Raw genomic sequence first — 15,025 nt, forward strand, 5'->3', positions numbered from 1 at the left:
AGTTTCACCTGGTTCCCGCTTCCCAAATAAACAAACAAACCGTCCCGCGACGGTGCCAGCTCTGCTCCCTAGCGCCATTGGCAACGACAGCATTCCGCCCCCTCTCGCCACCTCGTGTCCCTCTCCTGTCACTTCGCGCCCCGTCCAGTCCATAGAGTACTGATCCTGGATTCCCTGCCCAACCCCGACCCTCCCGGCCAGCTCCCACTGCCTTTGGCCTCCCCGGACTGCACGCTAAAATCGGGGAAGCCAGACAGCCGTATTTCCTCCCATCTTTGGCGTCCTGGCCCTCGGACCTGGAGGTTCACCGAGAGGGTTTGGCCGATCTGCAGTTAGCCCCGCCTCCCAGACCCGCTGCCCCCTCCCTTGCACACCTCTCCGGGCGGCTACCAGCTTCCCTCCACTGCGCTGGTAGCAGGATCCGCAGCGACCGCCGCGTGAGGCAGTGGTCACGTGTCGTTTTGCCCGCTGCCGTGCGCTCCGAGTGGAGTGGGCGGGGGCGCAAGCCGAGGCGGGAGGGGGCTGAGGCGGGCGGACCGGGGATAGACAGCCTCTTTCCCCCCCCCCCAAGCCCTCCCTCGTCCTAGCCCCCCTCCCTCTCGCTCACCTTAAAACCCTCGTGCATCACCATGGCTAGTAGCTCCTTCGCTCGCGACCTAGCGACAAGGAGACTGAGAGCTGCAGCGGCGGCAGCAGCGGCAGCTCCAGCAGCGGTGGCGACCACCCCGCTTCTTTCTTGGGGAACACCGACCGCACTCATTGGGACCGGGTCGTCTTGTCCGGGAGCCATGTGGCACTCCACGGCCACCGGCTCCCGATCCGACTCCGAGTCGGATGAGGAAGACCTCCCCGTCGGGGATGAAGTCTGCAAACACGGCTACCTGCGGAAGCAGAAGCATGGGCACAAGCGCTACTTCGTGCTCAAACTCGAGACCGCCGACGCCCCAGCTAGGCTGGAATATTATGAAAATGCCAGGAAGTTCCGGCACAGTGTCCGCGCCGCTGCGGCTGCTGCGGCTGCCGCCGCCTCCGGCGCCGCGGTCCCGGCGCTCATCCCCCCGCGGCGCGTGATCACCCTATACCAGTGCTTCTCCGTGAGCCAACGAGCCGATGCAAAGTACCGACACCTCATTGCCCTTTTCACCCAAGACGAATACTTCGCGATGGTGGCCGAGAACGAGTCGGAACAGGAAAGCTGGTACTTGCTGCTCAGCCGCCTCATCCTCGAGAGCAAACGCCGCCGCTGCGGCACGCTGAGCGCACAGCCGGACCGCGAGCCGGCTGCGCTGGCGGCGGCAGCGGCGGTGGAGCCACCCTTCTACAAAGATGTGTGGCAGGTAGTAGTCAAACCCAGGGGGCTGGGGCACCGAAAAGAGCTGAGCGGCGTGTTCCGGCTGTGCCTGACCGACGAAGAGGTGGTGTTCGTGAGGCTCAACACCGAAGTGGCTAGCGTGGTCGTGCAGCTCTTGAGCATCCGTCGCTGCGGGCACTCGGAGCAGTATTTCTTCTTGGAAGTGGGCAGGTCCACGGTCATCGGGCCAGGAGAGCTGTGGATGCAGGTAGATGACTGTGTAGTGGCCCAACACATGCACGAGTTGTTTTTGGAGAAGATGAGAGCCCTGTGTGCGGATGAGTACAGAGCCCGCTGCCGCAGCTACAGCGTCAACATCGGCGCCCACCTGTTAACCTTGCTGTCCACTAGGAGGCACCTGGGCTTGCTGCCGCTCGAGCCCGGCGGCTGGCTCCGAAGGTCCCGCTTGGACCAGTTTTGCCACCTCCGAGCCCTCGGTGACGGGGAAGACGAGATGCTAGTCACCAGGCGCTACGTGACACCCAGCGAGCCCGTTCCCGCCGGCCGGCGAGGAAGACTACAGCTTCCCAGAGCGCACAGATCCAGGAGAGCGCTTTCAGTGCCAGCCAGCTTATTCCGCCGCTTACCATCCAGCCCGGTACGTGCCCCGCAGCGTGAAGAAGCCCCTAGCGACAGAGCCTCCCTGTCTGCTGAAGCATCCGGCTCTGGCGCTGGCAACCCTGCAGAAGAAGACAATTCTCCAAGCAAAGAGGGTCAGAAAGACAGTGGAGACGACTACATGCCCATGCATAGTTGGGGCTCAGGAAATGGCCGAGATTCAGGAGGTGGTCATGGCTCAAGTGGCCAAGGCCCCAGTGGTCAGAGCTCCGGGGCAGGCCAGTGCTCTGGCGGGAGGCAGGGATCCGGAGGCGGCCAGGGCACAAGTGGCCACCAGGGATCCGGAGGTGGACAGGGTTCAGGCAGTCAGGGTGCAGGAGGAAACCAGTGCTCAAGAGATGGACAAGGTGCTGCAGGTGGGCACTCTGCTGGCGGCGGCGGTGCCAGCGGCGGCCAGGGTTCCGGAGGTGGGCACGGCTCAGGTGGTGGTCAGGGACCCGGAGATGGCCGTGGCTCAGGCAGTGGCAAGGACTCTGGCCGGGGTAAGGGCTCAGGAAGTGGCAAGGGTTCCAATGGGGATGGTGACCGTGGAAAATCTCTGAAGAAAAGATCCTACTTTGGCAAATTATCTCAAAGCAAGCCATTGTTGCCACCTCCACCACCGCCTCCTTCACCCCCAGGGGCTGGAGCCATTAGTGCAAAGGCGAAGACTGGAGGAAGGTTTAGACTTTATTTTTGTGCTGACAGAGGAGCCACAAAAGAACGTAAAGAAGCCAAAGAACTGAAAGACGGGGAGATCCCAGAAGGGGCTGCTCGGGTTCCCTACAGAGCCAGAGCTTTTGATGAAGATGAAGATGACCCATATGTGCCAATGAGACCTGGAGTGGCGGCCCCTCTGGCAAGCTCTAGTGATTATATGCCCATGGCTCCTCAGAATGCCTCAGCTTCTCAGAAGCGTCACTCTCGGTCACCTTTTGAGGATTCCAGAGGCTATATGATGATGTTTCCTAGAACCAGCCCACCACCTGCTCCCAGTCCTCCCAAAGCTGGCGATCTCAATAAAGATGATGAATCCAAAGATGACAGCGACAGTGACTACATGTTTATGGCTCCTGGGGCCGGGGCAGTTCCCAAGAACCCCCAAAATCCTCAGGGTGGCGCTTCTTCCAGAAGTTGGAACTCCTACTTCTCTCTGCCGAATCCTTTCCGGAACTCACCATTGGGCCAAAGTGACCACAGTGAGTATGTACCTATGTTACCTGGGAAATTCCTGGGGAGGGGGCTGGACAAAGAAGCATCCTCTAACTGGGGCTCTAAAGATACAACTTCAAAACCTCCAGCTGAGGGGTCATTCCCAAAGCCTGGGGGTGGGGAGTCACCCTCAAAGCCTTCAGATGATAGGTCCCCCCAAGGAAGGCTAAGAGACCAAAGGTAGTCTCTCTTATGACAAAAGGGACTAAACTAAGCCCAAACCACAAAAGGCCAGAAGTGAACAGAAATTCTGGCAGCAGGTCTAGAGACTCCATCAGACTTGACTGCACTCTGATAGCTAGCCATGCGCCTGTACCCTCCACTCAAACAGTGCTGGCTTGGTGGGGTGTACTTGCTAATGCCAGACCCTCAGCCCTTTCTAATGCACTGTATATGGAGTTGGGAATGTCTTTTCCAAATCCAGGGAACGCCCTCTCAGATATTTTAGGAGCTATCCCAGGTGCCACCCCCCTGTCTCTGGCTGGTGCTAGGTGGCCACTTCCTCCTCTTCCTCCCTGGGCTACAGGTAGCAATGCTAATGAGGAAGAGGGTGACTACATTGAAGTGATTTTCAATCCAGCAATGACACCAGCCGTGCCTTTTGCGGACAGTGCCATTCGCTATGATGCCGAAACGGGTCGAATCTATGTGGTCGACCCATTTTCGGAGTGCTGCATGGACGTTGCCCTCTCGCCTAGCCCGTGCTCTGATCCCCCACCTGTAGCTAGGCTGCTGCAGGAGGAAGAGCAGGGAAGAAGACACCCGCCAAGCCGTCCCGAAACTTTATTTGCAGCCGCCAGAGCCGCGGTCTCAGCTTTTCCAACTGACAGCCTCGACAGAGACCTTTCTGCCTCCTCAGCCTCAGCAGCAGCTCCAACCTTAGCCGTGGGCCGGGCTTTAGCTGCGGCCTCGGCGCTCGCCGCTGTCCCGGGTATCGGCTCAGCAGCCGCGGGCTTCGAGGCCGCAGCCGGGGTTGACTCCGCCCGCTGGTTCCAACCTGTTGCTGCCGCCTCCGCCGCCGCCGCCGCCGCGGCTGACGCCGACGCTCTAAGGGGGGCCCAGAACTTTGCCGGTGGCTCGAACCCTGGAGCCCCCAACCCATTTGCAGACCTTGCCGGAGCTGACAACCGGGCAGGCCAGGCTGCCGCTGCAGCTGCCGCCCCCACACCACCGCCTCGCCGTCCCCGGGTGCCGAGACCTCCAGAGAGAGAAGATTCCGACGGTGACAACGACGACGACGACGACACGTACGTGACAATGGACTTTGCCAGACTTGACAACAAGAAGTTTGACTCTACCAAAAGAGGTTTGTAATTTTACAATCAATTTCTCTTCAGTGAATAGTCATTAGTTAATGAATGGGTCGATGTGATGCTTTCTAGAGTGTTAGGGAGCAGTGGGGGTAATATTTCATTAATTGGTGCTATTTGACATGAAGGGTAGAATTCAGTTTTAATTACTCGCACGATACTCTTTTGATGTTGGCATAAACTTCAGGTTTTCTCTAAAGAGCCAATTACTGTGGAAACGTCGGTTCTACTTTTCAGGAATGGCTAAACCTCAAAGCCAAGTGTCAGGAGGAAGCTTTCATACATCCTTCCCCATCACTAACAATGCAAAGGAGGGATTTGTAAACCGAGTTCCAGCAACTCACTTGCAAAACGGTCACAGCAACCTGTTTCTCTACAAAGGCCCATACTTATAAGTGCAGGAATTCAACAACAACATGGGATATTAGGCGCTGAAAACTGTTAGCATTTGGGGAGGCTGACATTCGAAAGCCTCTGTTTAAAAAGGAGGTGTTGTTATGGTAGTTTGCTGTGACTCCCCACGCAGATGAAATTTCAATTGTTGGAGTGAATGTCTATGGGGAGCAAAACATAGGCAATCCAAAACGGCAGGTGATTAACAGAAGACAGCATTTGGCTCTGGAGTGTGTTTTTCTGTTGGTTATTATTATTTTCTGTTCTCACACCCGGTACATTGCTAGAAAGTTTGAGCCTTCTCCTGCTCTGTTATTAAAAATGGTCAGAAGCTCACCTTTACTGTTCCTCCTTTTCCCCACCCCTTAAGAGTGTGTGATGACAACTTGCTAATGGATATAAATCTTTTTTCAAAGGTTTAAAAAACCATGTAAAACATTGAATGGATGTTTCTTCTTGGAAATCGTAGAAAGCAAAATAAGTAACCTGGAGGCAGACCTGACCCCAGGGGCAGCCTACTCAGAAACGGTGGGAGGGTTTTAAAGGACCCATTCTTCCAAAGGAAAACACAGGGAAGAGTAGTAACTATGGGTCTCAGAAACAAGGCTTAGAGTAAATCTGCATTTTATAGTGTTGTCATCAGTGTGCTTTGAATCATTCTCAGAAATCATTGCAGAAGATAAGGTCTCCGTAGAACTGCCTTTTTCTCTTGAGCAGAATATGTTGGTTTCGCAGTAAAGTGAAGGGATGGACCCCAGCAGTTTTCATTGCAATAGTCAGTTTAGAGAAGGTTTTTGCTTTGCTTGTTCTGCGGAATGCTTTTGTGATTGGATCTGTGCCCACTGTGCTTGATCAGGCAGAACAAGTAGGGGGCTGATCACAACAGTCACCTAACAAGCTCTCTATTTTGTGCAGGTGTAACCCCCTCCCTTCCCCTTTCTCCTCCTGCTGTAGAAAACTTGCCATACAAAAACTCAAATCCGCAGTCTGGAAACATTAAAGAGCGATCATTAAAACCACAAAAGGATGCTTTGGCTTGCCAAAAGATTCAGTTCAGATCTCCTTTAAATTGTGAATCCCCTTTGTACAACACACACACACACACACACACAGTGCTACTACCATAATATACATTTAAAATTTAAAAATCCATTTCTAAGAATTTAATTCAAATTTAGCTTTTCAAGAACAGATTTGTTCTGTAAAGTAATCCTGAAAATGGGTCAGAAGCTATTGCTTCAGCCTGATTATCGGAGACATCATTTCTCATTTTGATGTGGGGTGACATATATCGAAGTAGCTACCTTTGGCCCTGTGGTACTTACAGCACACTACATTTTCATACTCTTCAATACTTTTTTCTTTAAGCAAAGACTAAAATGGCACATCCTATTGTTGCTCAAAGTAACTCTCACTTCTCAAGGATGATCTAGAGCCATTGGTCATTATTTTTGCCTAAATTGCTGATTTGTGATGTTACAGATTTAGCTTCCTCTAAATTTGTTATTGGCTTAGGAACTATTTCACTAAGAGACAGGAACTATGGTTGAAATAAGAGAATAAACTTGGAAGCACTTTACAACATTAAAATGTGAGCTATTTTCATTGTGTCATTGCATAAATACTGGAATGAAATTTCAACAGATAAATTTATTTAGTTCATTTCTTGCAAAATGATTGTTCCTGTTGGTGATCCCTTCACATACTTTCCTGAGAAACAGAGAAAGATTGGGGGGGGGGTGTTAGGGGGGAAGGCGTGGAGAAACAAATCTTTACAGAAAATGGCTTTCCTTAGCATACTAATAAATTGATATGATAGAATGTTGCTTGTGGAATGTGATGAACAGGCTGTATGAGCCTGGTGGGTTTTTTGTGTGTGTTTGTTTACTATAAATCTATTGACTTACCCATTTCAACTTTCTTTGCTATGTAACAACAACAAAAAATCGGACAGAAAAAAATTTTAGCAGAGGAGAAAAGATACAGCCTTAAGGATTTATCACTTAAAGTAATTTTAATTCAAGGAACATATTGAAAATAGTGCCTGGAATACATCAAGTGCTAGATATGAATTATTATCAGTTATTAGTGCTGTTGTTGCTGCCACTATTACATTTAAAACAGAAAGCCAAACTAAATTCTTGACTCTCAAGTCACACTTTTTAGTAAATCTTTACTTTTCATTTAAAGTGCTTTACATGGTTGCTCAAGGTTGAGATTTTTATCATTGAAATGTATTTAATACTTAATGAAGTGTGGTTATAAATCACTGTTTCAGTGTGGTTTGTGTGTATGCGTGTGTATAACACAAATTACTATGGAAACGCAATTACCTGTAACCATTGCATGTAAGTATGTAGACACATTTGTTCAACTTGATTAGAAACACCAGGAAATATAACCTGATTGCGACTATTTTTAAAGTAATTTTTATAAATGAACAAATTTTAAACAATTATTGAAAAGGAGCCTCCATTTGAAGCAAATTGTAAGCACCAACATTTAAGAGAAGGTGGCTTTTCGTGTGGTTTCATTGCAGTCTTAACCTGCGTGTGACTTAGAGTGTGCTGCTGCCATCAATTATATGTACCAAGAGCAAATTGTGTTTGGTACATCGAACTTATTTCTTATAAAGTACTAGAATAAGATCTTCATATAGCTAAAATTATGCAGTTACCATTGCTTGGTCACTTATTTTAGGCAGCATTTAACCTCCCCACCCACCCCAAATTGGACAGTCGTTTGGAATAATGAGATATTTGACCTAAAGCAATTAAAGAGAGACCTCACTCAATTAAAGTTAGCTAAAGTTGTTGGCAATCAATTCTTCCTAGGCATTCATTCTATATTAAGAGTGATGCTTCTGGGGTAAAAACGTTGGCCACTAGTAAAACATACTTTATGCAAGTATCAAGACATTAATAGAGCACCCCAGATTACCACACATTCATAAAAATCCAAGCAAGAGCTCTGGCTTGCTTTTCCTCTCAATCGCCAAACATGAACCAAAATACTTCGAGTGATTGGCAGGGTACTGATTTGGAAACAAACTCAGGCTCCTCAAATTGACCTCAAAAATTTCACGTTGGAACAGATACAACTGATCAGTTCAGGCAGAAATAAGGAATTGTGTGTATGACTGAAAAGGCGCTCTTGTGAAGTTGTTAACTTGTTGATTGAGGGAATGCTTTCCAGTTGCAGATTGCCTTGTAGTGTGCAAAGCACATTCACATGTATAACCTTACTGATGGATGGTAAGTACTGGAAATGAAGCCGGTGTTAAGAATTTTCCTGTGGTCCAAAAGGTAAGTGGCATAGCTGAAAATCTAATCCTACACATCTGATTTCAAGTCCATTGCTCCACCCAAGCACATCACACTTCCCTATAATCAGGCATGTAATATGTATTTTCCTACTAAGGAAAGATTATAAAATAGTCCAGGACTGGGAAAAAGTTACATGCTTGTTTGGATTTGATGGTGGCAAATTCTTTATAAGGGGCTCATTTAAATTGTTCAAACTGTGGATCATCTGCTAGGGCTTGGAAAATTTTCATTACATTGAACTGTTTACCTTGGCTCTTAGAATAAAAAGACTTTGGCTTGTGCTGGAATTGAAGCTCTTCAATCTGGTCTGAGGAGGAGTTAGCTTCATCTTTACTTCCCAAATGCAAATAGTCTGTTCATTTGCTTCAATCCCACAGAAACACTAAAAACAAAAACAAAAATAAGAAACAAATAAACAAAAAAAAAAACCAGAGAGTTGAGGATACTTACAGTATGCTTCCATTAATGACCGTTTCCTAAACTGAAGTTAGATTACTTCAATTTTCTTAATACCCCAGTGCCCCAGTGCCAGTTACAGAAAAAGTCTCTTCATTTATTTTTTTCCTTTTGTTCAAAGTTATGACATCCTAATGTAAACCATCACAGCGCGCAGAACAGTTTGAAGTACAGCAAGTAGGTGAAAAACCACTTGCAGATATGGATGCCTTTCATTTGTTTTTAAAAGCAAACTTGCTTTTTGGCAGTCAGGCAAGTCTGTTTTCAAAGCCTTGGTCCATAAGTCCTTGTTTAAAATTAAATTCATTTTATTTTGCACCTTTCTAAGGCTTTAAGACAATGTAAAAATAGCCCAAATATTTTATTGGCAGTATTGGAAAACACCTTTTGTAAAATGCTTACTTTAAGACTGCAGTGTGTTTTTTCTAAGAGGTGTTGCCAGGCTTAGAGGTGAGGATCACTTACTGGAAAACATTATGTGGTCCCAAGTGAGAAATGGGAGGTTTTGAAAGCTACTTTTTGTAATAATGAAATGAACAGAATGCATTCACTCTTTAGCACATCAATTTGAGAGCTATTGATAAAATTGCCATGGTGATGTATTTGCAATTTAAACCTAAAATACACTGACCGATCATCCTGCACTGAGCTTTGGTTATGCAGTTACAGACCTTAACATTCCTAACATTTTTCCTTTTTTTAAAACTTAAATTTTTTTTTTTTATTTTTGTGAAAGGTAGCCTGGACACTTGAGAAATGGGAGTCCTTAAGGATTCGTTATATATATATATACAGAGAGAGAGAGAGAGAGAGAATATATATTTATATAGAATTCAAGCCTAAACTAACAATCTGTCTATATACATGTTCTTTCAAAGCACCTTCTCCTTGAGGAACTCATTCATTTCAGAACAGATGTGTACTTAGAGACTTACCTAGCAAAGTGACAAAGTTGTTACGCTTTCCCCCCTAGCTTCCTGACATGTCTTCCTTATCATCTGTTTTACATTGGGTGCATTCTGTGAATTGTACCCCTATGTGCACTTTGCTGCTGCGTCTCTGGCTGAAAAGGCCAGGACCACTCACTATAGGAACCTCGCAGGATTCAAGACGATTTATTTCCCCAGCTGTTGCACCCTGTTAGTTCACAGCCCGTGTGCCCTTAGCCTACAGGAATAAAGGTACTTCCTCATAGAGAAACTAGTTGTATGTGCACATTCAAGGTGATGCTGTCTGCTGAACTCTCACTTGTTGGTACAGAGGCAGCTGTGCTGGTTTCTGATGCTATTCTCATGACTGCATTGACCACAGTATGTTTGCTTCTGGATTTCTTGAATATTCAATTCCCCATAAATGACTGAGTTTTGACTTTTAGATTTCAATCTCAAAATATCAATGAAGTCACTATGTCTAAATTCATTTGGAAAAATACACATATGTGCACTCATGGTGCCCTTGAAACTTTGAGCAACTGAAACCAAAAACATTTGAGCAACTGGGATCACTGTGTTGGTGTGAGTGAGGCCACATCCCCTGATCTGAATTCTGATTGTTCTGCTTCTGATCTTGCTCCTTGCTAATGGTCTAGGAAAGCAGCAGAAGATGACCCACCTGCTGAGGCTCCTGCGCCCATGGAGTAACCCAGAAGAGGTTTCTGGGCTTTTGGTTCCCTCTGGCCCAGCCCGTTTGAGGAGTTAACCTGCAAATGGAACATTCTTTCTCTCTCTTTATCTATCTATATGAAAGAAAGGCAGAGAGAGCTTCCATATGCCAATTCAGTCCCCAAAGTTGACACAATGGCTGGCACTCCTTCTAGGTCTTCCACTGGGGTGTAGGGTCCCAATGACTTGAGCCATCCTCTACTCCTTTCCCAAACCATAAGCATGGATCAGAAGCAAAGACACCAGCCCATATGGGAGTCCTGGGCTGCAGGTGGAGACTTAGCTTACTATGCCAAAGAGCAAGCACCTAATTCCTGCTTTTTAGTAAGTTGTACCTGCAGCCTTGAGAGGATACCAGCCATGTCTTCACTGTTTCTTTAGTGTGGTGCAAGTTCTTCCCATAGTTTGCTCTCCATGGCCACAGTGCCCCCAATCACTTAAAATTAGAGAATACTCTCCCTATGGCCATGGATGGAAGACATGTTTTTCTGTAGTCACAGATGGAACGTTCAAATACATCTTCCCACAGAAATGATGGTCGGTGTACCCAAAATAGTTTCTTTGTTAATTTAGGAACTGCATAGGTTAAATATAGCATATGCAGTTGAAACTATGAACCTGTCCACCATTTATTTAACATGATTTCAATAAGATGATTTATTCTGAGTTTCAAACAATGAACATGAGACTATGCCTCTTGTAAATTGGAGACTGCCTTTATTAGAGTTGTACTAACTTGCCTTCTCTGAGTTGGCAGTAAACAGGCAGCACACTGAAGAGGCCCAAGTACATGTTGGGAGGTGGTGGAGAAGCTGACCTGGGAAGAAAATCCTGGACCTGATTTGCAGTTTGTGTATAGATAATCAGGACTGGGACAGACATGCCTAACTAGTTCAGGACCTGCTAGTGAACAAGAAAGAGAGGAGGTTTATTGAGTGTCACCCATTTCCTTTACAATTCTTTTGACTGTTCTGTCACCAAACTGTTGCCCCCATGGGAAGCACGTTTTATCATCTGATCTGTGAAGGGGACAATAATCTAGTATGCTAAGTATTGTAAAGACTGTCTGCAATTATTGCTGATTTTCGCCTGTGAAAAATGGTACTTTATCAAATCCTAGAAAAGCATCCTCCTATACATTCAGAGTGCACGGGAAGATGTGATCTGTTCTTAATTGAAAAAACAAACAAACAAACCCTACATATAAAGGGGTTTCAAAAAGTGCATGAAAATGCATATTATGAAAGAAACCATGCATGGTATACAAAATTGTTTTGCACAAAAGTAGACATTTTAATTACATTTTGCATGATATTTTGGAAGCTCTCCATGCACTCCAGAGACTATGGGAAATAATGTAACTACATTATTATACACCCAACTCTGAAGTGTTGTCTTTCATTTCTCCGTGTTTCCTTTTGTTTATTTGTCTTCACCTCTTTACATGGGTTCTACTATTTATGCAATACACAGTTGATTGCTGCGACAGCATATCAACTAATAAATAGAGGGATGATTTTCAAAAGACCCTGAAAGACACTTTTGAGTTTTACAATAATTGGAATTGAAAATATTATCAGGAAAACCAATGAGACTGTAGAGAGAATGTGAGAATAACTATTATATGTGTATATACATATATGTGTGTATATTACACTTACAGTTGCTCCTTGCCCCGGGTAGGGGAATCATTGATGCTTAGGATGGCGAACTGTAATAGAGACATGCTTATGATTCATATAGAGGTCTGGGATGCCCGTGAGGAACTGCCTGCTTGGCTTACACTACAAATTTACCCGGATATTGAAGTCATATGTGCTTTATTACTATACTAGAAATTGATAATCAGGTTTCTACAATATGTACATTGAAACACGGAAAGCTCACTTCATGTGTTTTTGAGAAGAAAATAATACTTGTAAAATTTTGGAGAAAGGAGAAGAGAAATGTTTTGGCTCATCAGTGTCCATTGAAGTTTTCTCTCTTCCAGAGAATAATTGTTTGAAGGTTGTATATACCATGCATTAAAAGGGGTGAAATTAGCTCATCATTGACAAGATCTTTGGGTAATTGGAAATTAGGCATCACACTAAGGTAATTACCTACTATGTGTCACTATTGAATAGGAATAATACGTTAAAATCAGACCACTAATACAGACTTTCACAGTTAATCTAGTTATCCCAGGCACTTTTCTTCAGGAAGATGACAGAAGAATGGAGATCTTAGATGCATCATCCAGCTGCAAGTTGATTACATTTTGAAAACCTCTGATGAAACAATGAATAATAAAAATTTATATTTTGTGGTTTAACACATCATCTTCTGCTTGAAGGCAGCTTTGGAGGGTACCTTCCATGGATTTGGTTAGGTTGTCTCAAATGAAATGCAATTCTTGGTGTACTAATGGGACCTGATCTTATAGTAGTATTGATGTCCCATACACAGTTTACTGTTCATTCCCAACCCTTCTCCAGTCCAGCACCATCTTCTACTGTACCTGATCCTGATCTCCCCACCCCCGACACACACACATACCCACCACCATGTTATGCACCATCTCAATAAGCAGAAAGTAAATAGAGTAATACTGGAACTCACTTTGATTAGACAGATGGGAAGTTCAATCAAATTTCCTTTGAAGGTGTGACTGTTCTTTTAGAAGACATTTAGTGATGAAGTTTAGAAACTAAAATCAATGCCATATTTAAATTGGCCAATATGTGCCACGTAATCAGGTGAAGAGCATCATCAAGCATGGTTGGAAATGCAAAAAAAGGAAAAAAGGGTCATCTCAACGTGTGGCTCACATAAAATGGAGCAGTGCACATAAAGGCAAAGCCAATAGCCACTAGAAATGCTAACAAAGCAAGATGGGGGCTTAGCTTGTGTCTTCACTGGCTTACACTGGTATTCCTCACAGGCAACTTGCAGAGTTGATGAAGTGCACACAGGGCAAAACAATCTTCACAGTCTCTCAAAAAAAGAGAAAAGTGTAGATTTGGTTTTAGAAAAAGCAGGGGATGAAAGTACCTCAGATCTATTCTAAAAGTAACTTCTGTTTTATCATATTTTTTATTTTTATTTTTTGTAGATTGATTACTTTGCGACAAAAACACGTTCTAGAAGAAAAATGATGTTACTGAGTTACATCTTCGTCTACTCTAGATCTACCTGAAAGAAAGCAAATGCAAAGGCTTCTGAACAGAAGGCAACCTAACTTTTTGCAAGCCAACACGTGGACTGGGCCAGGCGAATAATCCTTGCATGCGGATAACTCGTCCTGTTGCCTTGTGGTTCCAGTGATTTGGACTTGAGAATACTCACACTGTGCTTTGGTTTTGTTTGCTATTGTTCCTCCCCAAGTTGACTCTCTGAAAGGAAACAATTTCTGTATAAGTGAGCATCTGTTCACTCTTTCTTTAAAAAGGTCGTTTACAATATATATAAAGGTGGCCAGTTTCGATGATGTATTATAATATTTCAATTTAATCTTGGATTTGCAACATCTTTAAATAGCAGCAGATAAAGACAATGGTGTATTAATCAGAAGGTAGGTATGATCTAGAATCCTTTTGTCTGAGCAGTACATATACAAAACATTTCTTGATCAAAGAATTCAGTGTCAATTGAACTGATACCATGAATGGGACATTTTCAGTATTTTAAGACAGAACTAAAGGACAGAATATCTCAGTTTTGGCTCATTAACAGAACTGCAACGTTCTGTCCATATGAAATGTTAATTAAAACAGTATCTTGATTGGGCATTTCCAAAGTTTCATAGCAGAACTAAGGGACAGATTATCTATTTGTTCATTTATGGTCCTGTGATGTTCTGCATGTAACTCAATTGAACATTTCCAAACCTAGTATTTTAACTTTATTTCACAACCAACATTTTCTTCATGAGAGAAGCAAGCTTTTTCGAAACTCTCCTCTTAGCTCCTCTCCACTTCTCTGGGCTTCCTGCCCTTCACCCTCCATTCCTCCCCTCTCTCAGGCCCTCTCCCTCACACACCCTCTCCCTCCTGTGCCCAGGACTCCTATAAATAGATCAGTTTCCTACATTCAGGAAATCAGTGTGCAATTATTTATAAACATTCAGGCTAAAATGTAAGCCAAAAGGAACCTCTTATAAGGCCTTGTTTCCTTCTGAACAATGAGCTGATATAAGATGTATCGATTTAAAAAAAAAAAATCAGAGCAAGCTCCCCCCTCCCATTTTGCTTGCCTCTGATGGAAACTGAATTACGATTTTAGGAACCTGGACCTTTGAGAATATGACAACAACGGGTGGAGACCACTGAGGCTAGATACAAAGGTCTTGAAGCTTGCTTAGAGATTTGCTACATGGTGGTACACACAGCTTGGCTTGTTGTACCATCACTGGCAAACCTCATCATCTCCTAGATGGGTATGACTGTGTCAGTGAGTGTAAGTGTGTGAGTGCTATTGCGTGTGCACATATTTGAGTGTATGCACACCTTCGTGTACCTGTGAACATGTGATTGTTGATGTACCTGTTGTGTGTAACTCTTAAAAAATTGCTTTGCAGTTAATGTACAACTTTGAAGTAGTGTAATAGTTATCTGAAGTTTATTGCCACTCGGTTTTAATGTCTTTGAAAGTGTACTTGTATCTTTGGGCAGGCTAATAGTACATGTGGTTAAACTAATCTTTGTGAAGAACCGAGTTGTTTCCTATTGTTTTCCTTGC

General features: G+C 44.8%; 1 protein-coding gene across 1 annotated transcript; it reads left to right on the plus strand.

The window, feature by feature from the left end:
- The first annotated feature begins 629 nt into the window (after nt 1–629).
- On the plus strand, nt 630–4,474 carry IRS4 (insulin receptor substrate 4). Its single transcript, XM_041000081.1, is given in 2 exon segments — nt 630–3,318; nt 3,321–4,474. Coding segments are annotated over 2 exon segments (3,843 nt in total).
- Nucleotides 4,475–15,025: the final 10,551 nt, after the last annotated feature.

The sequence above is a fragment of the Ochotona curzoniae genome, unplaced genomic scaffold (genome assembly GCF_017591425.1).
Source record: "Ochotona curzoniae isolate NIBS_2020 unplaced genomic scaffold, NIBS_Ocur_1.0 scaffold_1852, whole genome shotgun sequence".
Taxonomy (NCBI): Eukaryota; Metazoa; Chordata; class Mammalia; order Lagomorpha; family Ochotonidae; genus Ochotona; species Ochotona curzoniae.